The sequence below is a fragment of the Protomyctophum parallelum genome (genome assembly GCF_964188405.1).
Source record: "Protomyctophum parallelum genome assembly, chromosome: 9".
Classification (NCBI taxonomy): domain Eukaryota; kingdom Metazoa; phylum Chordata; class Actinopteri; order Myctophiformes; family Myctophidae; genus Protomyctophum; species Protomyctophum parallelum.
Window position 1 is genome coordinate 4,721,904 of NC_139706.1, and position 25,406 is coordinate 4,747,309.

At 44.4% G+C, this 25,406-nt stretch overlaps 1 protein-coding gene across 2 annotated transcripts; it reads right to left on the reverse strand.

Annotated features, from left to right (window-relative positions):
• Positions 1–796: 796 nt before the first annotated feature.
• On the reverse strand, positions 797–24,927 carry rinl (Ras and Rab interactor-like). 2 transcript variants are annotated; one of them, XM_083773090.1, is made up of 14 exons: positions 24,883–24,927; positions 24,628–24,677; positions 23,536–23,716; positions 14,853–14,961; positions 14,415–14,487; positions 12,293–12,384; positions 10,302–10,384; positions 8,733–8,967; positions 7,017–7,260; positions 4,576–4,831; positions 3,614–3,911; positions 2,647–2,964; positions 2,340–2,471; positions 797–1,785 (listed from the first exon to the last, which is right to left on the reverse strand). In XM_083773090.1, the coding sequence occupies exons 2-14, from the start codon at positions 24,666–24,668 to the stop codon at positions 1,211–1,213; spliced, it is 2,637 nt and encodes an 878-aa protein (XP_083629216.1). In that variant the 5' UTR covers positions 24,669–24,677; positions 24,883–24,927; the 3' UTR covers positions 797–1,210. The 2 variants fall into 2 exon arrangements, with proteins under 2 accessions (XP_083629216.1, XP_083629217.1); XM_083773091.1 differs by lacking the exon at positions 24,883–24,927 and having other exon boundaries at positions 24,628–24,688.
• Positions 24,928–25,406: the final 479 nt, after the last annotated feature.

The following is a 25,406-nucleotide window of genomic DNA, read 5'->3' on the forward strand; positions in this document are numbered from 1 at the left end:
AGCAATTGGTTGAAATAGGCTCTCCAGCCGTGCTGAAATGAGCATGACGTACAGCACGCCTAGCCAATAGAAGATTTATTAGAAATAGGATTAATCACATTAGAAATATCATCCGTTGTGCTGATTAGTGATTTGACAGAGTTTTGTCAGAGCAGCAGCATTATTGGCTTAGGAATGGAACAAAAAACAGCTCCTGTATTTTAACATCAGTTATGGTGGTACTATTTTCTGAGGTGGTATATAAGTAGCCTTGCCGAGCCGTGGGGCCCATAGGGCAGGAACATCTCCTGTTTCTGTAGCGTGATGTACAAGTACACCCCCTGGACATGATGCTAGTATGTCGCAGGGACTTACCCCCAATCCAACCCTTGATGCTGAGTGCCGAACAGGGAGGCACTGGGTCCCATTTTTAGAGTCTTTGGTATGACTCGGCCGGGGATTGAACCCCCGACCACCCAGTCTCGGGGCGGACACTCTAACCACAAGGCCACTGAGCTGTACACTGAGGTGGTACTTCAGTATAAAATGGTTGGGAACCAATGGTGTAGACGGGTACACCTTCAAAGGAATCCCTGAAAGCAACTGTACAAAAATAATTACATATGAAATTAAAGTTAAAAAAATAATAATCATAAGACAATGAATTGTATACATTTACTGTACAATTTGTTTGTTTTTATCAAATAAATCCAACCAGACACATCCAGTGCTCAGACTGGGATCAATGGAACCATTCAGTGCTCCTCCACCCTGCATGCATCTAAAAAGTTTTTTTTTAGACCTTTAAAAGGGGGGTCCCCCACATGATTCTGGGGCGCCCCAGATGACAGCGAAGTGACAATTTAAGGATTTTAAAGTCAATTTCAATACCGTAAAGATGGAGTGCCACAATGTTTGTATTTTTCCAGTTTTTCATGTGTCTATGAGGTGACAGTACTTCATTAGACACCCTGGAGTCGTTTTTATGTGCAATGGTGTATTCACTTTGTATTTAGGGTTTCTTCCTGGAGGCTGAACCCTTGACAGTCAAACGGGCCAATGAAATAAACAGTAATATAGTGACATCACACTATCAGCCCCTCCCCCTTTATCATACAACTACAGCTGTGGGTGCGGCTTCAGTTCAGGTGGATCACCACGCATCACCACCCACCATTCAGTCCATTTAGGGGTCCTTGACATGAAAAAGTTTGGGATCCACTGCACTAAGCTATGGCGGCTTATGTGTTGTCCACATAACATCGCAGTGGTGGTAAGTCCTGTGAACAGGAGCGTGCATGCTCTGCCCCTCCGCTCCTTCACCTTCTCCTCCTGGCTCTCTTTCTACTTCATCCCCCACTCCCTTATCCTCGTCTCTTCTCCTCACCGCTGACCGCCGTCCGCCACTGCTCTGGGCCGGCGTTGTCCTTTGCAGCGGTGACGGCAGTGACGGAACATCACCACCGTTGTCGTCATCCTGTACCACCGCCTCCATCACCGGCTCTAGGGTCTTACCGGCGCCCTCGCTCGGCTGGGGCGGGTCAGCCGCACCGCTGGAGGAGGGCCCCGCTTGGGTCCGGTCACTCTCTCCGTCCTGCTGTCGCTGACGTCCTCTGTCGGTGCCGTGCCTGCGGATGGTGCGGCGGTGCATGCTGCGGCGCGGCTTGTTGCAGTGCAGGGTGCGCCTGCGGTGCCACTGGTTGAGAGACTTCTGGGCCTCGAAGCTGAGCTGGCGGGCGGCGACCCGCGGCCGGAAGCTGCTGATGTAGTACAGAGAGGCGTAGACCGACGTCAGGTAGTAGCCCTCTGTGGAGAAGAGGAACAGAAACACACTGAGTAACTCAGAGAGGCAATGTGTCGCTTTGCCAAAAATAACAGATCTTAGCCTAATTATGCAACAACGTCGTTTTGAGGAAGCATTCCGATTGGTTGAAACCGCTTTTTAGCCGTGCTTAAACCACGATATAGGAGGGGCTAATCAAAACAAAGAATTCAGCCGTGCTTTTCTCTCAGAGCGCAGCAGACTCGGTGGCTAGGCTAGCTAGTTTTTTGGGACATTTGTGGTCGTAGTGACTACATCTGTCATTGGAAAATTTAAAATGTTCAGCGATTCTCTTAGATTTAAAGGTAACTGTTGTATAATTGCAATATTACACTCGAGGGTGTTCTTTATCGTCAGTAATTACACTTCTGCGATACCTTTTGGCACCGCAGGCGTGCATTAATGACTCTCGTATAATATTGCTTAAATGTGAATGCTAGAAAGTGTAATTGTGTTTGAATGAGTGTCCTGAGAGTAGTGTGTGTGTGTGTGTGTGTGTGTGTGTGTGTGTGTGTGTGTGTGTGTGAGTCTGTCTCACTCTCTCCTTGCAGCTGTGTGGGATCCAGTAGCTCCATCATATAGTCGGTGTCCAGCTGTAAGGTGACCACATCACTGCGAAGCAGAGTCCACGTCAAGCAGGGCAAGAAGTCATCTGCTCCAAACACCGCTCCTACAGCAGAGGAGAGGGAATGTTCATTGGTCTTGAACTCGGAAACATCTTCGTCTGAGTTTTACGCAGAGGATCTTGACACAAAACAAGTGGGCCAGTGACGGAAGACAAACACATGCCAAGTCAAAGACGTCAGAAGAATCATAAAGCGAGACAGAAATAATATGGAATATACCTGGGCTTGCATTGGCGCTCATGCTCCTGTAGACGCTCTTGCAAACCTTGAGCAATATCTCCACCTTCTTGCTGGGGGAGTAGGCGTCGTGCATGTGGCTCCACCTCTGCTGCATGCGCTCCAGGGTCAGGCCGTCGGGGACCCCGGCCCCCGCCGAGCCTTCCAGCTCCTGCAGCGTGCGGCCCTCCAGCACACGCTGGTTCCTGCGGAGCGAATCCAGGCTTCCGTCGTCTTCTCGAGGCGCTTGCAGGGAGGAGTATAGGTGGGTGGAGACTGGCTTCAGCGCCACCTTGTGGAGGGCCAACTCCACCATGGAGTCTAGAGGAGGAACGACATGTATCATTTATCTGGATGCCTAAGAAATATAAAAAATGTATTTTGTTGTCATTTCACCAAAGTGCTGAAGATGTTACAGAAGGGAGCTCGTATCGCTCTCACCCTCTCTCTTTGCGTGGTGTGATTACTTTTACACTTGATCGATAAATGTGTGTATTCTCTGTATTCATGTCAAGGTGCAGGTTTGTCTATATGGGTTCAAATATAATGTCTATGTACTTGCCAGAGAATCACAGTTTACTTATTTATATCCATATTCATAAATTTCCCCTCAAAAACACAGATTACATTTCTTTGCTAAATAGTTACTGTATCGATTTTTAACCCATTCTGACCGGGCACCCATTTTGGTGTTGGCATCATGTTATGCTTTAGCCATTGAAAAATAGCAGATCTACAAGCTCATATCGCGCCACCGAGTGGCGCGATACGAGCTTGTAGGTCTGCTATTTTTGGAAAAATAAAAGAACGACTGACATTTTTAGAATCTGATCTCGGGTCAGAATGGGTTCATCAGACCAGTGTGTGTCCGGCGGAAACCTCGTATGAATCTGATCTCAGGTCAGAATGGGTTAAACCATTGAATCGTATCGTATGGCCACCAAGTGCTAAGAAGTGACATCTCTCTCACCAAAGTCTTCTTGTGGCGCGCCGTCCAACAGCGTCTGGACGGCAGCGTCTGGAGAGTCCAGCAGCGGGTCCCTCAGTGCCGTGAGCGACAGCCTCACCTCCTGCAGGAACTCCAGGCCTCGGACCCCGCCGGGGTCCACGCCTCCCCTCAGCGTGGTCTCCACGAACCCCCTCACGGCCTCGGCGAACGCCCCGACCCCCCGGTCGCACAGGTCCTGCGCCCGCATGGCCAGCCTCTTGTTGGGACACACCAGGCCGCCTATCGTCTGGCCCACCAGGGCCGATAAGCGGTTCTTCACCTTCGAGTGGTGGGGAGAGTACAGACGTTTTACTTAAACCCCCTTTAGGACTATTCCCATTCTAAAAACGCCTTCTAAATACTTCAATACTTCATACTAATTCAGATATTCATTAAGAAATTACAAAAATGTTATGCGGCCAATATACTGTACATAGCGACAACAACCCCAAAAGGGGTAAAACACTAAAAGGGGTTCCCGCTTTAAGTTAAAAGTCAGTATCAATACTGACATATAGAAATGCTAATATAGAAATGCTCCTTTAAAAGTAAAGGTCCTGAATTCAAAGTTTACTTGAGTAAGAAGTTAAAAAGTATTGGTATCACATTGTACTTAAAGTACCAAAAGTTGAAAGTACTCATTATGCAGAATGTCCCATTTCAAATGGGTTTTCAAATGCATACAAACCTTTTGAAAATAGCAGATCTACAAGCTCACAATGAGCCAAATGCTTCTGTTTAATGTATGTTATCTACAAAGTAACTAAAAGGTTTACAATAAATGAGTACTAAAAGTAGAACATTTGCCTCTGAGATGTAGTGGAGTAAGAAGCAAAAGTACTGGCAATTGGAAAATATTCAAGTAAAGTGCAAAAACACCTCAAAATTGTACTCAAGTACAGTGCTTAAGTACATGTACTCGGTTACATTCCACCACTGTTCACCTTGCTGGCCAAGCCGTGTGCGGACGTCAGAGTGAGAGATGTCAGAGTGTCCGGTTCGTCCTGGCTGTCCATGCTGCCGATGGACAGCGAGTCCATCTCCAGGGAGTGGGGGTCCTTCTCCAGGGAGTGGGGGTCCTTCTCCAGGGAGTGGGGGTCCTTCTCCAGGGAGTGGGGGTCCTTCTCCAGGGAGTGGGGGTCCAGGGAGGACGGAGACCTGGGCGGAGGCCGCCACACGCCGTCCTCGATCCACGAGACCCTGCCAAGTACAGGTATGGGACAGGTTATCAGCGGTGCACTGCTGCTCAAACTGTTTCCATGTCAAGGACCCACAGAGTTACCTGTATGTGGCAGTGGACCCCCAGTGAAATGTGCATAGGGTCGGTGGGTTATGACAGGGGTTCTCAGCCTTTTTGCCTGAGGACCCCCGGAAACGCTTTGGCCATGTCTCGCGACGCCCGCCCTGCCCCCCCTCCCCACCCCCAATACAAACTGCAGACCCTAACCCAGACCTACAAGCTCGTATCGCGCCACTCGGTGGCGCGATATGAGCTTGTAGATCTGCTATTTTTCAATAGCTAAAGCATGACATGATGCTAACACCAAAATGGGTGCCCGGTCAGAATGGGTTAAGGAAAGTTTATGCATGTAGTATAATGTAGGCCTACTATGTAAACTCTTCATTTCCATATTCCAGCCATTCAGTTGCAAAAAAAAAGATTTATTTGTTCTATTTTTTGAAAATAATTTGGGGACCCCCCAAAATAAATTGGCGACCCCCCGAGGGGTCGCGACTCACGGGTTGAGAACGACTGGGTTATGACACCGCTTAGAGGCTCACGCCTATGTGTTATTATGGATCCCACTGCAGTTCTAGGAAAGCCCCGCTGTGATTGGCCAGTAGTCGCTGTGGTTGACAGTTCCCATTTTGCAACAATGCCTCAACCTAAACCTAACACTAAACCTAACCTCAGTAAAACTACACCAAACGAAACCTAACCCTAACCCTCAGTAAAACTACACCAAACAAAACCTAACCCTAACCTCAGTAAAACTACACCAAACAAAACCTAACCCTAACCCTCAGTAAAACTACACCAAACAAAACCTAACCCTAACCTCAGTAAAACTACACCAAACAAAACCTAACCCTAACCTCAGTAAAACTACACCAAACAAAACCTAACCCTAACCTCAGTAAAACTACACCAAACAAAACCTAACCCTAACCCTCAGTAAAACTACACCAAACAAAACCTAACCCTAACCTCAGTAAAACTACACCAAACAAAACCTAACCCTAACCTCAGTAAAACTACACCAAACAAAACCTAACCCTAACCTCAGTAAAACTACACCAAACAAAACCTAACCCTAACCTCAGTAAAACTACACCAAACAAAACCTAACCCTAACCTCAGTAAAACTACACCAAACAAAACCTAACCCTAACCCTCAGTAAAACTACACCAAACAAAACCTAACCCTAACCTCAGTAAAACTACACCAAACAAAACCTAACCCTAACCTCAGTAAAACTACACCAAACAAAACCTAACCCTAACCTCAGTAAAACTACACCAAACAAAACCTAACCCTAACCCTCAGTAAAACTACACCAAACAAAACCTAACCCTAACCTCAGTAAAACTACACCAAACAAAACCTAACCCTAACCTCAGTAAAACTACACCAAACGAAACCTAACCCTAACCTTCAGTAAAACTACACCAAACAAAACCTAACCCTAACCCTCAGTAAAACTACACCAAACAAAACCTAACCCTAACCTCAGTAAAACTACACCAAACAAAACCTAACCCTAACCCTCAGTAAAACTACACCAAACAAAACCTAACCCTAACCTCAGTAAAACTACACCAAACAAAACCTAACCCTAACCTCAGTAAAACTACACCAAACGAAACCTAACCCTAACCTCAGTAAAACTACACCAAAATCATGGCCCGTAGCACTTGCCCTAGCCCTTAGATAGCACTTTATGTAGACTTAGGTAGCATTATACTTTATAGCATGTTACGTAGACAGCACTAGAATTGTATTTTATGTAGTCATAGCACTTTTAGTATAAAGTGTGTGTATAGTATAGTATGTATAGTTATAGTTTCGTTATATAGATATTCCACTGTTACGTTATTAGCTTACACATGTTTCATGATAACTACTTTTTATGTATGTGATGTATTGCCATGCTTTTTGTTCTTGCTTAATGTAAATCGCTCTGGATTAAGAGCGTCTGCTAAATGCCTAAATTGTACCTAACCCTAACCTCAGTAAAACTATACCTGGTCAGGAGCCAATCATGTTAACCATGTTAAGGCGGGTCTAACCTACTATATAACGTTGGTGGGATTCATAATCACACCACTCCTACCTACTGTACCTGTAAGGGGATATGACACTGCTTGGGGGCTCACTCCTACCTGTAAGGGGAGCTTGGAGGCTGGAGTGCTGAGCTCATATCGGAGGACGTAACCCTGGAGGTGTCGGCAGTAGAGGGGAAGCTCCCCATGCTCCCTGCCTTCAAGCTGGAGCCGGAGGAAGAGCTGCGCCGTCTCAGTACCACCGTCTCTGTGGTGGTGGTGGTGGTGGTTGTGGTGGTTGTGGGTGATGTGGGTGTGATGGTGGGCTGGTGGGAGATTACCTCTGACTGGGCTCTGGTTAGACCTGGAGAGGACAAAACATAATGCTGTGACCACAGACGTAGAATTAACCCATTAACCCATCAGATTCATACAAGGTTTCCACTGGACACACGCTGGTCTGACGAACCCATTCTGACCTGAGATCAGATTCTAAAAATGTCAGTCGTTCTTCGATTTTTCAAAAAATAGCAGACCTACAAGCTCGTATCGCGCCACTCGGTGGCGCGATATGAGCTTGTAGATCTGCTATTTTTCAATAGCTAAAGCATAACATGATGTCAACACCAAAATGGGTGCCCGGTAAGAATGGGTTAAGGAAGAAAGGGAGAGCGTTTTGCAATGAAATAATATGTCTTTGCTGTCGGGAGGGAGATTATCCTTTCATTGTCAATGGCATTTAATGTTTGTGTTGCCACAAAAAGCTGATTTGTTCAGACACATATGACGTAAATTCTCCTTTCATTGTCAATGGCAAATGTGACACATGTTGTGACGAAAAGCTGTATATAGGAGGGGCTAGCGCCTAGCGCCCCTAAAAAATACTGAAAATAGCCCTTCTAAAAGATCACAAGTAGAAATATGGAGATATGATGTTTCTGCCAGACAATTAACGATGATGTTTTGACCACTTGAAAGGCATACTTCACCCCCAAAATGACTCTTGTTCTTCTATCAATTACTCTATTAATTACTTACCATGAAGCTGTGATTTCATGGAGAATCTTTGTTTTTTTTTGTCACTGTTCACAGTGAATGAAGAATTCAGAAAATGAAAGTCACGATTAACAGCAAGACTATATCACCAATCTGTTTATAAACTCCAAATCCAAAAAAAGCTTCTCACAGTATAACACTTTACTTTTATTTGTTTATTTGGATGGGACATTGCATATGGACTTTACATGTCTTGTCTGCAGCGTAGTCAGTCACGATGGAAGCGCAGGCAACATCGCCAAAACTGCACTTCACTGGACACCAGAGGGCAAACGCAAAAGAGGCCGACCCAAGAACACCTGGCGTAGGACAGTGGAGGGAGAGCTGAAGACCCTGCATCACACCTGGGGATCTCTAAAGACGCTGGCCCAGGACAGACTGAAGTGGAGATCCTTTGTTGCTGCCCTACATGCCAGCCGGCATAAAGGGCAGTACGTAAGTACACGTCTTGTATCCAGTTGCATTATTAGTACTACCAAAATACTGCATTATCACTCAAAACCTATTAACCTAGTATTAACACTTCCGCCATAAACTGTCTCAAGAGTGCCTGGATGTGTGCGTTGGGTTCAACATGAGTTCATCTGAACGCATATTTTTTTAATATAGTTTTGCTGTTGTTAATTTTGGACCCCTAGAGTCGTCAATGCAGCAAGGATTTTTGGAGGATTTTTCCTTCACCGACTAGTCAAGATATTATACAGTATGATGGATTATTGCCATAACGTGACAGTAATCAAAAAAGAATCAAAAGGAAAGTACCAAGTAACACTTCCTTACCTGAGCTCTCTGTGCTGCCGTCCCAGATTCCCTGATCCAATGAGCACGCTCTCTGCTGGCTGCGTAGCCCCAAGCCTCCCCATGGCCCGGCGCCGCTGAGACGCCGCTCCTGATTGTAGACGCTCAGCTGGGTGGAGAGCTGAGGGCTGAGTGGCTGGTTAGCGAGCCAATCATCTCCGTGCTCGTGCAGGTAGAGCCGGTTGATGAAACACACAGCCTCGTTGGCTGGCGTCATCTGAGAAAACGCATACATACATACACACACACACACACACACACACGCGCACATAGCTGAAAATATCTTGTATGTCATGTTGACAGATGGTACGTATTCACAGATAAAAGTAAACATTATATAGCACATTTAACACGACAAAGTCAACCAAAGTGCTGCACAGGTTAAAAGAAAACAAAGGGATATAAACAATGCAATATAAACAGACATTAAAGACGCGTAGAATAGAATATATCTATTCTACGTCCGAGCGTAGACATGGTAACGCACGACAGTATCTTTCATGTTTTGTAGAAGAGGCAAACTGATATATTGTTTATGCCGTTTATTTTACATGTGTACAGTGTAAACTTGAAACATTATTCTACTGTAAAAAAGGTATATTTTCCCTTGATCTTTATCTTTTTTTAGTATAATAGTATTAGTTTACTAGAATTAGATTAATATACGATAATCAACACTAACACTTTAATTTAGAACACACCCAAATCAAATCATACAGATACGTGTTCAATATATTAGTTTTCCTTCTTCTACAAAAATAAAAAAATAAGTCTTTAGCAGGGATTTAACCCATTCTGACCGGGCACCCATTTTGGTGTCAGCATCATGTTATGCTTTATCTATTTAAAAATAGCAGATCTGGCCCAGGCCGTAGCGTAACGGTCTGGGCACCGGACTGGTAAACCAGTCGCAGTGTGCCGCGGGTTCGACTCCCGGACCCGACACGGCCTTTACTGCATGTCATCCCCCCATCTCTCTCCCGTTTCCTGTCAGCCTACTGTCTGTCCCTTCAAAAAACAATAAAAGGCGTAAGCCGCAAAAAAATATCTTAAAAAAAAAAAATATATAGCAGATCTACAAGCTCATATCGCGCCACCGAGTGGCGCGATACGAGCTTGTAGGTCTGCTATTTTTGAAAAATCGAAGAGCGACTGACATTTTTAGAATCTGAACTCAGGTCAGAATGGGTTAAAAATATCTATTGACTGGGCGGCTCGGATATGTAGAGGCAAACCATTCCAGAGCCTGGGAGTAGCCGCCACAAAGGCCCGGTCGCCCTTATTATTGGTTGCTAGCACATTCAGCTCTAGCTGATCGAGAGACAGAGACAGAGACAGAGACAGAGAGACAGACAGAGACAGAGAGACAGACAGAGACAGAGACAGAGACAGAGACAGAGACAGACAGACAGACAGACAGACAGACAGACAGACAGACAGACAGACAGACAGACAGACAGACAGACAGACAGACAGACAGACAGACAGACAGACAGACAGACAGACAGACAGACAGACAGACAGACAGACAGACAGACAGAGTGTGTTTACCTGTATTGAACACATGACAAGGTTTGGCTCCATGTTGGTCATGTGATCGTCCTGTGGGTCAGAGTTCACGCAGAGCCAGGATTCTATGTGCAAGAGAAGATTCAACTATAACAGTGGTTCTCAAAGTGGGGTTCCAAATCATGGACCCTTATCTGGAACCCTGAGCACGTACTGTACACATGGAAAGTTCCATTTCTTCACTCTCAGAGTTATGAGTGTCCTTGCATTGTTGATTTTAACAGCAACTTTTGATTTAGTTTTAGTCATTGTCTTCTGAATAACATTTCATTTAGTTTTAGTCAACTAAATATAAGTTTTTAGTCCACTACATCTACAGTTGATTTTGTCGATATATATTGGTTGGCCTTGATTACGTCGAAATGGCGTTGCATGCTGAAAATAGCCGATCTACAAGCTTACAACGAGTCGTTCTGCGACGCGTTGTGAGGTTGTAGATCGGCTATTTTCAGAGCACAACATCTGAGCGCAACCAAACAAAAAAATTACGTGTTTTTTAGTTTTACTGGATCTTTTCTCCACAGAATTGACAGAATTGTATAAAAGTATAAAGTAGAGGGGTGACTAGGTCCCTGTAGAAATAAAATACAAATAATGTTGGTGGTAAAAAGCCACTTCACAGCATAAGCCTACAGTAAAACCACACATAACAGCACACTGCCATATGACAACAGCATTAGGTCAGGAACACAATAAATACACAGTATTAATTGATTGATGATTTATCCATTCGTAGCTCTGATATTGTACAAATATAACCAAATGGAGTCCAACTGGTTACCTTTGTAGACTGTTAATGCTCTTACACGCAAGGAGCAAGGAAAAACCAGTTTGTTTAGAAAGATAATTATGCCGCTTAATAGCCTCGTTATAATTGCAATGTACTTTTCTTATAACACAAACAGATGTATAAATTAATGCAGAATTAATCACACTAAATTAATGCTGCTGATTACGGACATTAGAGTTAAACTAACCCTTACCCTTACACGTGTGTGGGTATGTGTGTGTGATTTGTACAATATACATTTTGTCTCTGGAAACCCCATACTGTATCTCCAAAACTGTTACTTTTCAGGATTCAAATTAAAACATGGCAAATGTAGCAGATGTAATGCGTTTGGAAGGTTGTAGTGACACCAAAGTGTTCATTTGAGGGACAGAAGTATCACTTGTGTGGGACGGGACGGGATGGGATGGGATGGGGGTAGCAACTTATTACTTAAAACCTTTGATTCTAACATGTAAACAAAATGGCATATTTTCATATTCCAAATTCCAAATTCCAAATTTTGGAGCTCTGGCTCATGGACTTCCGACTTATTTTGGTATTGCCATTAACACCTGAATGCAGCCTGACTACTGATCAGTAATGTAAACCAACCAGAATCTCAACTGAGATAGTTCCGTCTATAGACCCTGTCACCCTGCACTGCAGAGCCACTGTTACATAGACTTCATAGACAAGCACTCACTTACTGTTGTTGTTCTGTAGCTGCTGATGCCCTTTTAGGACGACCAGAATCAAATCCAAACTGTTCATTTGAGGGACCGAAGTATTTGTGTAGAACCGGGGGGGACGGGGCGGCGTCAGCAACTTATTACTCAAATGCGTTGATGTCATATTCGACCATAGGCCTAATAATGCCTATCATTTTATTATTAGGGGACTATAGCGGGCATTTGAACACTGCTAGTCACAATGTGGGACATGGTCTCAATTTGTGGGATGTCCTGGCAACGAGGGACTGTCCCACGCTACGGGGGACATCTGGTCCCCCTAGCTACTTCTGATGCTTTGGTGTGACGCTGTGGTGTGATCAAGTAGTAGGTATAGGGCGTTACTTTATGGAAAAGCACAAAAAGGCAAAAATACGGAGATAAGAGGTTTCTGCCCGACGATGTACCGTATCTGTGTGCATTGCAGCGTTTCAAATGAAACACAGGCTAGTATGACAGAGAGCAGAACTCACTGGGATCCAGCTGAGAGAGACGAGCGTCCGTCTGCTCCGTCACTCCGTAGTAGACCCATGTCGGGATGGACAGACACACAGACAACACATCCCTGACACGCACGCACACGCGCACACGCGCACACACACACACACACACACACACACACACACACACACACACACACACACACACCATTTATTTATGTCCACATAAAGGAGAAACAGTCACAAAACCACGGCATACTGTATGTCTTCATGCTATAATAGGCATGTCATTCAGTACTCTAAGTAACAGTGTCTCCAATTACAGCAGAGACAGCACAACGTGTGCGCGCACACGCACACACGAGACAAAACAGAGCATACAGATCTGTTTTTACGGATAGAAATAAGTATGAGTCTGTACTGATTCCAGGCATAGAGCTTCTCAAAGTACAGTAGGTGGACACCACCCACCCCAGGTTGACTAGAGCAGGGTTTCTAAAAGTCTGTTGAAAGACAGCACTGGAGCTGTCGTTGTCTGTGAACGTGTGCATTTGTCAGGATCTGCCGGTATTCCGTGTGTTGTGTATGTTGTTCTTGAGACTTATTTTGAAGTAACGGTATGGTGTTCTTGATTCTTATTTTGAAGTGATGCTTTTGTGTTTCCTGTCCTCCTTTGTAGTAGTTTCCTGCCTTGTCTTGTCTCACCTTCCCTGATCTTTGGTTCTTTGTTTCACTGTTAGCCAATCCTTGTGTTGATTTGATTTGAGTTCACATGTGTCCTGTTAATCGTGTGCCCACTGCCTACCCATTCTGACCTGAGATCAGATTCATACGAGGTTTCCACTGGACACACACTGGTCTGATTAACCCATTCTGACCTGAGATCAGATTCTAAAAATGTCAGTCATTCTTCGATTTTTCAAAAATAGCAGACCTACAAGCTCGTAGCGCGCCACTCGGTGGCGCGCTATGAGCTTGTAGATCTGCTATTTTTCAATAGCTAAAGCATAACATGATGCTAACACCAAAATGGGTGCCCGCCCAGAATGGGTTAAGCCCTGTGTTTGGTTGCGTTCTCTGTTGGATTATCGTCTTGTATCCCGAGTGTCAAAGTCTGTTCGTTTGATAGCGTTGCTCTCATGCAAACCTCCGTCTAATTAAACTTCCACTTCAAGATTCTGACTTCCTCACATTTGGGTCCTACTTGGAAACCACCTCCTGACAGTATTGCTTTATTTAAGTCACAAGACTAGTGCTTTCCCAACATGCATGTTGGGAAAGCACTAGTCTGATTGAAGCAACACTAGTAAGGTGGGGGTGGACCGTGTTGAGACTGTTGACATCAACATCTGTGTGAAACGCATACAGTACGTATACATCTGAGTCAACAGCTTTGCATACAGTATATGCCTGTACTAGGATGGAGTGTCAGGAAGGAGAATTATGATTTCAGTATAATTATTCATCTTAAATGATGTAAATGTTCATTTAAAATTAAGAGATTAAAGCTATATACACACATACAATATAAATGTGTATACAGCTTTAATCTCTGTGCGTTTTTGTCCTTATGCCATGGCCTTTGATTGTACCTTACCTGTATTATTGGATTGTTTTTATGGTTATCATTTGTACGCTTGGTTGTTTCTTTGCTTTTCTGATATTTATTGGTTTGCAGTTAATTATTTATTTTCCTGCACCATTGTTTCAGCCCACCCTAGACTATTTTATTGGTTCTACTATTGGCCTTTGTGCCTTAATATAATAATATTTCTACTTGACTATGCTCTACAAATGTATGGTTATGTCAGTAGATGTGGGGGGGGGGTGTGACGGTGACTTGACTACTCTGATTACCTTCATTGCAAAGACAGCTTGTCGACCTGTATATAAAACACACCTACTTTGTTGTATATACTCATTCCTGATGAAGACCCGGAGGGGTCGAAACGTTGACTCCTGATCCCTTAAATAAAATTGATGGGAGCTTAAAGAACTTAGTGTGCGGACGTCCTACCTTCTTTCTGTCATGTATATTTTTGTCTTGCACCCGTCGACATTTTTTGAGATGTGTGTGCTTCCCGTTTGGAATGTTCTCTCATGGTTCACACACACGACTTGACCGATCAAAGTGTCTTAATCCAAAGGTACTCACCGAGTCAGAGAGTAGAAGAGCACCAGCTGAGGCAAGTCTAAGAAACCTAGATGAGACTGAGACAGCTGGAAGGCTGAGAGAGAGAGAGAGAGAGAGAGAGAGAGAGAGAGAGAGAGAGAGAGAAAATGACAGAAAATGCACAATCTTTTTTTAGTTTCACAAGACAGTATTACTGTTAATGCAAACGCAGCTCTGTTTACACGTTTATTTTATTGCTTCATCTTCGTTGTTTTGTTCCACTTTTGCTTTGGCAATGTAAACGCATGTCATGCCGATAAAGCTCCTTTGAATTGAACTGAATTGAATTGAGAGGGAGACAAAGAGAGGAAAAAGTGTACATGTTGTTTTCAGACACATTGCTAAAAACCTTACTGACGATGCTGCCAGGTGTGTGCAGCCTGTATGCACTAGTGAATGTGTGTTATGTGCGGTCTCTACCTGCAGGGCTACGTTGTATGGGGTAGTCAGCGACCTCCTCCCCGCCTGTAGACACACACAACAGACCGGGCTCAGACCTCTTGGTGTCGTCCCTCACAGCCAGGAAACTCTGGAGATAACAATCACAGAGACCGCACGCAGACACACGGAAGGTGTTAATAGCGTTATGTCTGTGTATGAGGTGCTGACGTATGCCTGTCTGTTAACTGGCTGCCACAAGGCTTGGCTTTTCCCCCTGATGGCTCCTCCTTGGCCACACCCACACAGCAAATACTAATAAAAAAATCTAGAACAATTATCATGGAAAGATATGGGAATTTTGGCCTATGCCTATTATGGGAACTGAGAAAGATTCATTGTATTTCCAAGTCCCAATGTATAAACAGTATGAGTAAGGTGTGTGAGAGAGAATGGAGGAAGAGATATGCAGCATGTGGGAAAAAGTCCTCTTCCTGGGGCATAGTGGCATCTCAGCCAGTCGGCACACATACCACACACAGTAGACACACACATACACACACATACCACACACAGTAGACACACACATACACACACATACCACACACATACACACACATACCACACACAGTAGACACACACATACACACACATACCACACACAGTAGACACACATCCAGCTGTCAATCTCAAGGTTCCAGAGATGACTCACTATATGTCACATGATCACATCCCCTCAAACAAGTGCTTTGGAAAATGATTTTATAGGAATGATGTGACCAGTTCCTGTGTGTGTGTGTGTGTATGTGTGTGTGTGTGTGTGTGTGTGTGTGTGTGTGTGTGTGTGTGTGTGTGTGTGTGTGTGTGTGCGCGCACGTGCATAAATGACAGACACTGTGTATACACAGGTTAGTGCACCCTTTATTTTGTGCCCTGTGTTCCAGACTCCAGTGAATGGAAATATTAGGTTCCCATCCATAGGTACAGTAGGTCCATGTCTGGTCTCCTGTTACTATAGGTAGGTCCATGTCCTGTTACTATAGGTAGGTCCATGTCTGGTCTCCTGTTACTATAGGTAGGTCCATGTCTGGTCTCCTGTTACTATAGGTAGGTCCATGTCTGGTCTCCTGTTACTATAGGTAGGTCCATGTCCTGTTACTATAGGTAGGTCCATGTCTGGTCTCCTGTTACTATAGGTAGGTCCATGTCTGGTCTCCTGTTACTATAGGTAGATCCATGTCTGGTCTCCTGTTACTATAGGTAGGTCCCTGTCTGGTCTCCTGTTACTATAGGTAGGTCCATGTCCTGTTACTATAGGTAGGTCCATGTCTGGTCTCCTGTTACTATAGGTAGGTCCATGTCTGGTCTCCTGTTACTATAGGTAGGTCCATGTCTGGTCTCCTGTTACTATAGGTAGGTCCATGTCTGGTCTCCTGTTACTATAGGTAGGTCCATGTCTGGTCTCCTGTTACTATAGGTAGGTCCATGTCCTGTTACTATAGGTAGGTCCATGTCTGGTCTCCTGTTACTATAGGTAGGTCCATGTCTGGTCTCCTGTTACTATAGGTAGGTCCATGTCCTGTCTCCTGTTACTATAGGTAGATCCATGTCTGGTCTCCTGTTACTATAGGTAGGTCCCTGTCTGGTCTCCTGTTACTATAGGTAGGTCCATGTCCTGTTACTATAGGTAGGTCCATGTCTGGTCTCCTGTTACTATAGGTAGGTCCATGTCTGGTCTCCTGTTACTATAGGTAGGTCCATGTCCTGTTACTATAGGTAGATCCATGTCCTGTCTCCTGTTACTATATGTAGGTCCATGTCTGGTCTCCTGTTACTATAGGTAGGTCCATGTCTGGTCTCCTGTTACTATAGGTAGGTCCATGTCTGGTCTCCTGTTACTATAGGTAGGTCCATGTCTGGTCTCCTGTTACTATAGGTAGGTCCATGTGTCTCCTGTTACTATAGGTAGGTCCATGTCTGGTCTCCTGTTACTATAGGTAGGTCCATGTCTGGTCTCCTGTTACTATAGGTAGGTCCATGTCTGGTCTCCTGTTACTATAGGTAGGTCCATGTCTGGTCTCCTGTTACTATAGGTAGGTCCATGTCTGGTCTCCTGTTACTATAGGTAGGTCCATGTCTGGTCTCCTGTTACTATAGGTAGGTCCATGTCTGGTCTCCTGTTACTATAGGTAGGACCATGTCTGGTCTCCTGTTACTATAGGTAGGTCCATGTCTGGTCTCCTGTTACTATAGGTAGGTCCATGTCTGGTCTCCTGTTACTATAGGTAGGTCCATGTCTGGTCTCCTGTTACTATAGGTAGGTCCATGTCTGGTCTCCTGTTACTATAGGTAGGTCCATGTCTGGTCTCCTGTTACTATAGGTAGGACCATGTCTGGTCTCCTGTTACTATAGGTAGGTCCATGTCTGGTCTCCTGTTACTATAGGTAGGTCCATGTCTGGTCTCCTGTTACTATAGGTAGGTCCATGTCTGGTCTCCTGTTACTATAGGTAGGTCCATGTCTGGTCTCCTGTTACTATAGGTAGGACCATGTCTGGTCTCCTGTTACTATAGGTAGGTCCATGTGTCTCCTGTTACTATAGGTAGGTCCATGTCTGGTCTCCTGTTACTATAGGTAGGTCCATGTCTGGTCTCCTGTTACTATAGGTAGGTCCTTGTCTGGTCTCCTGTTACTATAGGTAGGTCCATGTCTGGTCTCCTGTTACTATAGGTAGGTCCATGTCTGGTCTCCTGTTACTATAGGTAGGTCCATGTCTGGTCTCCTGTTACTATAGGTAGGTCCATGTCTGGTCTCCTGTTACTATAGGTAGGTCCATGTCTGGTCTCCTGTTACTATAGGTAGGTTTATGTCTGGTCTCCTGTTACTATACTATAGGTAGGTCCATGTCTGGTCTCCTGTTACTATAGGTAGGTCCATGTCTGGTCTCCTGTTACTATATGTAGGTCCATGTCTGGTCTCCTGTTACTATAGGTAGGTCCATGTCTGGTCTCCTGTTACTATAGGTAGGTCCATGTCTGGTCTCCTGTTACTATAGGTAGGTCCATGTCTGGTCTCCTGTTACTATAGGTAGGTCCTTGTCTGGTCTCCTGTTACTATAGGTAGGTCCATGTCTGGTCTCCTGTTACTATGGGTAGGTCCATGTCTGGTCTCCTGTTACTATATGTAGGTCCATGTCTGGTCTCCTGTTACTATAGGTAGGTCCATGTCTGGTCTCCTGTTACTATAGGTAGGTCCATGTCTGGTCTCCTGTTACTATAGGTAGGTCCATGTCTGGTCTCCTGTTACTATAGGTAGATCCATGTCTGGTCTCCTGTTACTATAGGTAGGTCCATGTCCGGTCTCCTGTTACTATAGGTAGGTCCATGTCTGGTCTCCTGTTACTATAGGTAGGACCATGTCTGGTCTCCTGTTACTATAGGTAGATCCATGTCTGGTCTCCTGTTACTATAGGTAGGTCCATGTCTGGTCTCCTGTTACTATAGGTAGGTCCATGTCTGGTCTCCTGTTACTATAGGTAGGACCATGTCTGGTCTCCTGTTACTATAGGTAGGTCCATGTCTGGTCTCCTGTTACTATAGGTAGGTCCATGTCTGGTCTCCTGTTACTATAGGTAGGTCCATGTCTGGTCTCCTGTTACTATAGGTAGATCCATGTCTGGTCTCCTGTTACTATAGGTAGGTCCATGTCCGGTCTCCTGTTACTATAGGTAGGTCCATGTCTGGTCTCCTGTTACTATAGGTAGATCCATGTCTGGTCTCCTGTTACTATAGGTAGATCCATGTCTGGTCTCCTGTTACTATAGGTAGGACCATGTCTGGTCTCCTGTTACTATAGGTAGGTCCATGTCTGGTCTCCTGTTACTATAGGTAGATCCATGTCTGGTCTCCTGTTACTATAGGTAGGTCCATGTCCTGTCTCCTGTTACTATAGGTAGGTCCATGTCTGGTCTCCTGTTACTATAGGTAGGACCATGTCTGGTCTCCTGTTACTATAGGTAGGTCCATGTCTGGTCTCCTGTTACTATAGGTAGGTCCATGTCTGGTCTCCTGTTACTATAGGTAGGTCCATGTCTGGTCTCCTGTTACTATAGGTAGGTCCATGTCTGGTCTCCTGTTACTATAGGTAGGTCCATGTCTGGTCTCCTGTTACTATAGGTAGGTCCATGTCTGGTCTCCTGTTACTATAGGTAGGTCCATGTCCGGTCTCCTGTTACTATAGGTATAGGTCCATGTCTGGTCTCCTGTTACTATAGGTAGGTCCATGTCTGGTCTCCTGTTACTATAGGTAGGTCCATGTCTGGTCTCCTGTTACTATAGGTAGGTCCATGTCTGGTCTCCTGTTACTATAGGTAGGTCCATGTCTGTCTCCTGTTACTATAGGTATAGGTCCATGTCTGGTCTCCTGTTACTATAGGTATAGGTCCATGTCTGGTCTCCTGTTACTATAGGTAGGTCCATGTCTGGTCTCCTGTTACTATAGGTAGGACCATGTCTGGTCTCCTGTTACTATAGGTAGGTCCATGTCTGGTCTCCTGTTACTATAGGTAGGACCATGTCTGGTCTCCTGTTACTATAGGTAGGTCCATGTCCGGTCTCCTGTTACTATAGGTATAGGTCCATGTCTGGTCTCCTGTTACTATAGGTAGGACCATGTCTGGTCTCCTGTTACTATAGGTAGGTCCATGTCTGGTCTCCTGTTACTATAGGTAGGTCCATGTCTGGTCTCCTGTTACTATAGGTAGGACCATGTCTGGTCTCCTGTTACTATAGGTAGGTCCATGTCTGGTCTCCTGTTACTATAGGTATAGGTTCATGTCTGGTCTCCTGTTACTATAGGTAGGTCCATGTCCGGTCTCCTGTTACTATAGGTATAGGTCCATGTCTGGTCTCCTGTTACTATAGGTATAGGTCCATGTCTGGTCTCCTGTTACTATAGGTATAGGTCCATGTCTGGTCTCCTGTTACTATAGGTAGGTCCATGTCTGGTCTCCTGTTACTATAGGTAGGTCGTTGTCTGGTCTCCTGTTACTATAGGTAGGTCCATGTCTGGTCTCCTGTTACTATAGGTAGGTCCATGTCTGGTCTCCTGTTACTATATGTAGGTCCATGTCTGGTCTCCTGTTACTATAGGTAGGTTCATGTCTGGTCTCCTGTTACTATATGTAGGTCCATGTCTGGTCTCCTGTTACTATAGGTAGGTCCATGTCTGGTCTCCTGTTACTATATGTAGGTCCATGTCTGGTCTCCTGTTACTATAGGTAGGTCCATGTCTGGTCTCCTGTTACTATAGGTAGGTCCATGTCTGGTCTCCTGTTACTATAGGTAGGTCCATGTCTGGTCTCCTGTTACTATAGGTAGGTCCATGTCTGGTCTCCTGTTACTATAGGTAGGTCCATGTCTGGTCTCCTGTTACTATAGGTAGGTCCTTGTCAGGTCTCCTGTTACTATAGGTAGGTCCATGTCTGGTCTCCTGTTACTATAGGTAGGTCCATGTCTGGTCTCCTGTTACTATAGGTAGGTCCATGTCCGGTCTCCTGTTACTATAGGTAGGTCCATGTCTGGTCTCCTGTTACTATAGGTAGTTCCATGTCTGGTCTCCTGTTACTATAGGTAGGTCCATGTCTGGTCTCCTGTTACTATAGGTAGGTCCATGTCCTGTCTCCTGTTACAGGCCCAATGTTGTGTGTATTTTATTTTATGTTGTTGCGACCACAGGTCGCAGTTAAACTATGAAATCGTGCATTTCCCGTCAGTCAGTAACACCCCACATATGGTCATGCCTTAAGCTGTGACATCACGTGGTCATCAATTTTAAGCCCATTATATGGAGATCTCTGATGTCGTAAAACCAGAGAATCGTAGAAGTTGAGGGATTAACATTTAGTTTGACATGGTTCCACAGATGAACAGTGTTGCGAGGTGACGTAAGCTATTTGTTTTTTCTTTCTTATATTATTTGACAATTTGGACAACGTTTGACCAGTTTTTATAGTTTGGTTTGTTTTTGATGCAGTAATGGTATTTTTGTCTAGTCTTTTTTTCCAGGTGAAGCCTGGACTATTTTTCGTCATGATTGGCTGCCCCGAGTCTGAACCCATACTCATACCCATACAATGGGAGTGCCTCCTAAACCCGGAAAGACCGCAAGGCGGAAGTGTTAAGTGAAATGATACTCATACAATGATGTTACACTTTTAGCAGCCAACTGCTGATAAAGATGAGAAACAATAGAAATGATCTCACCAAATATGTGAATTTGAAATGCACACACAAACAGGCGCGCGTGCGCACACACACACACACACACACACACACACACACACACACACACACACACACACACACGTGTTTGAGCGTGTGTGTGTGTGTGTGTGTGTGTGTGTGCGCGTGTTCGCTCACACGCTCAAAGGGATGGAAGAGGAAGTGGGTTTTATTCTCGGTACGTTCAGACTATAAGTCACCAAGCCAAAAGCATCAAACACATGCAGGCAGCATTGCAGCTCGTGAGCAAGAGAGGCACATACCTGTTGATTGCCAATAACTCCACACAACCTTCACTTGTTCTACAAGTTCAACACTGACAAAGACAAACTAGACAGACTGTATGGAAGCCCTCAACCTCCCTGCAGGTTTAAGGAGAGCGCCTGCACCCTTTTTTAAGTGCTCATGAAACTTCCTGTTGGTCCTATGCAGAGAAAAGGGCATAGAGCCCTGGCACATTCTTCTATTACCACATTACTCACGTGTCAGTGGCTTGTCGCTTGCTAAATAAGCCTTTGTCTCAGTAACTAAATAAGGAACTGCCTTTAAGATGACAGTTAAAGAGGCAGCTCACTAGATTGACCACTTAATTAAACACTCTATTCTTAGGTAAAAAGGGCCTGCTAGGTTTCTTACTGTACTTGGGCCACGTTTTTCCCTCTAATACACCACATTTGTTTGCCAAAAATAGCCAACTTACCCATAGATTGAATGCACCACAAAGCTGGCTCTACTGTACATGCACAGGGCCCACTGAATTCCCAATTACTGCTAATACAATCTGGCAATATGTCCCCTCCCGTTCCCTCAGGTCTGGTGATGCAAACATCCTTGAGGTCCCCAAAACCAAATGGGGGCTGCCCTAAGGTTCGACCTCCCGTTAGTTTGACCGGGTTAAATACCTAAAATCTACAACTCTCAGCGATGCCCCCCACCCCTTTAAACCTTCAAACCACCCTCCAACTATTGATTTAATTCCTTAGTCTATTCCTCATAATAAGTTGTTTTTAATTGTTGTCTTAAACAGCATGTGGTAGGCTAAAAACACAAAAAGGTCCTTCGGACTCGTTTCCTATTTGACTATTTCTGTGTTTGACTGTGCTGTGTTATGTTTAGTGTTTTTTCTGCATCATTCATGTCTCCTGAGTTTGGTTTGGAGTTTTAAGTTCCTGCTTATGGGTCCTAAATTTAACACCAGTTCCTGACAATAGGGTTTTAAGTTGTTAAAGCTGTACGCACCCCATCCATCCATGCAACCACATTCAGGTCAGCACTGACTGGCATTCTGGTTAAACCGCTAAACCAACCGGCGTGGACGGAGGTTGGCGATCATCTCACAGTAAATGGCATAAACTGTTACACCTATTACCTATACCTACCTACCACATTGAATTGTTATCTCGGCAACAGTGAGTAAAGGTTAAAACAATAGTTCCAGATGCAACAGAAATGCATACCAAATGTATCAAATGTGTCAGGATACCAAATGTATCCATTATCATCAGGATAGAGAACCCCGACAGGATACAGATTAAACCAGTAAGACGCCCTGAGGGCAGTTCATGTGGCTAAGTGGTTATAACGAGCAGAGAGCTACTGAATGAGACAGAGGATGAGAACTGTCATAAAGGAGACTGAGAAAGACAACCGACCGAGTCTACTGACGCGATCTAACTCAGTGGATTTTAACCCTTTTCATATCAAGGTCCATTGTTTATTCAGCATCTGAGCCACGGGCCACCATTTGATGAGATTTAGCCTCGCAGACACAAAACTAAAGAATATTTTGTTGTCGTTGGGCAAGATTTTGGCAACAATTCCATGCTGTATTGTACGAAGAGATAACAGCAAACCTTGATCATAATAACAATTCTTCTACATTCTCTAGTTGTGTATAGCCTTCTTTGTAAATTAAGCAATGCCAATTAAGCAATGGCAATTTAACTCTTGAGTAAAATGAAACCAAATTTCAAGCTCTCAAGAGTTAAAGATCTAATAATAAGCGTCCATTTGGTTAACAATTCTCCATCATTTTGCTGGGGGGCACCTGGAGTTAGCCTGGCTAATAAGCCAGACTAATATCACTAATAACACTTTTTCAATTATTATTTTTTTTTACTAACGGCTGATTCGGTCTGGCTTATTAGCCAGGCTAACCTGGAGCCACCCTCAAGGACCACTGGTGGTCCCCGGACCACTGGTTGAAAACCACTGATCTAACTGACTGAGGTCAAGTTCAACACAGCCTGACGGATATGTTAATGACAAAAGCCTGACAAAAGTTGGCAGAGGAAGTGTAGCGCCCATGGATTACATTAGATAATTGACACTGGGTGAAAAAAAGTGGGTTGCAAAATCGTGGGATAAGAATTATAGAATAAAAAATGACAAAAGCCATTCCAGAAACACACAGAGAGAGAGAGAGAGAGAGAGAATTAACTCACCCCGGCAGCGGTCCCAGACAGTGCAGCGTGGGCTCTCTCTCTGTCCCACGGTGCCCCGGGACACCAGGCATCCTGACAGCCTCTCAGTCTCTCCAGGACGGGCAGGAGGGACGGCCTTCTTCTGCTGGGCGGCCACGGGAAGGCCGTGGTCCCATTGACCTTCCGGTCACTACTGAGAGGCCTGGAAACACACAATTCTATTACTCAGTGGTGGAAAGTGACTAAGTACATTTACTCAAGTACTGTAAAAAGTAAAATGTTGAGTTTTCGTACTTTATTTGAGCATTTCCAATTTACAACACTTTCAATTTTACTCCACAGTACTACATCTCAAAGGGAAATATTGTAGTTTTACTCCACTACAATTCTTTGAAATCTTTAGTTACTAGATTATTATTACAAAACATACATTAACCATTTCCGCCCTATATATACTGTACATTCCGGCCATTTCAAAATAGCCGATCGACAAGCTCACAATGCGTCGCTGTGAGCTTGTAGATCTGCTATTTTCAAAAGATTTGTATGCGTTTGAAAACTTTAAATGGGACATTGTGCATGCCGAGTACACAGGGCCGGCCCTAAGCAATTTGGCGCCCTAGCTAGGCCGGATTTTTCTCCTTTGAAATCTTTTCAGGGCAAACTTTCTACTTTGGGTTTTCTGGTTCAACATCCTATGTGGCCTATATATACGAGCCAGCCCTGTAAGTACATTTACTTTTGGTACTTTAAGTACATTTTGAAGCAAATACCTTTGTACTTTTACTCAAGTAAGTGATTACTTATAGTATTTCTATATTGCATTATTGATACTTAAATTGTGATTGTGACTTAAATTTCTACCAATGCTCACATGTCTGTCCAACAAAGACATGATAAGGCATGAGTTAAGACATGAGATTCCAAAAGGCAGAACCCTTTTGGAATCTCTTGAGCTGTGCAATTTCTACTGTACAATGATTGTCCTCACTTCCTATTGTTAAGTGTTCTTACTTCTTATGTTGTGGCATGGCAACTCTACACCTGAAGACAGTCTGATACGGATCGTATTGTAAAGACACAAGCAAAGTCTGTGTTTAAAGTGCTACTCACCCATTTGAAGCTTGCTTCTCCGTCTCTTCAAGGCCTCGCATCTTCCCTGGCTGCACAAACTGACAGTCATGTACTGTAGATATCATCAGCAGGGCAGCTTTTCATATATTTACATACTTACTACATATACATACTTACAAAGAAACAGACTTGAAATATTTTCTTGTTCAACATTGAGACAATAAACAAAACGAAAACAAACATAACAAACTCAACTCTAAGTTTATATGATATACAGATTTAAAAAAGACTTACTCGTGGTGAGCAATCTGCTACAGACGTTGTTCAAACTAGTCTCGCCCTTTACTAGTCTTTTCTGTTCCACATGGTGAAAGCGCTCAGAAAAGCTAGTCTTTGCCACGTTGCATGACAGCTCAGGAGCATGTCTGTTGCAAATACGTTGGAAGGCAACAACCACCATTTAATGCCTTCTCGTCGTTTCAACGGTCGCCTTCGAGCGAGCGGCCGTGCGCATGCTGTCATTCGAAGTTTCAATCTTCCTCATGACACAAGACACACCCCCCCCCCCCCACACACACACACACACACACACACACACTGTTGTGGTTAACCTAACTGAGCATCCTCACACTCAAGTAAGGCACACAGTGACAGCAGCTTAGTTATATCAGAGTCTGAACTTTAACTTGTGTGTTTCAACCTACACCGTCTACACACAAACATGGTAGAGTCGAGTTAAAAAGGCGTGTTGGTTTAAGGTCTCAGATGTTATCCTGCAGGTGCAAAATAAATTAACCAACTGTCTACAGCGAGACATA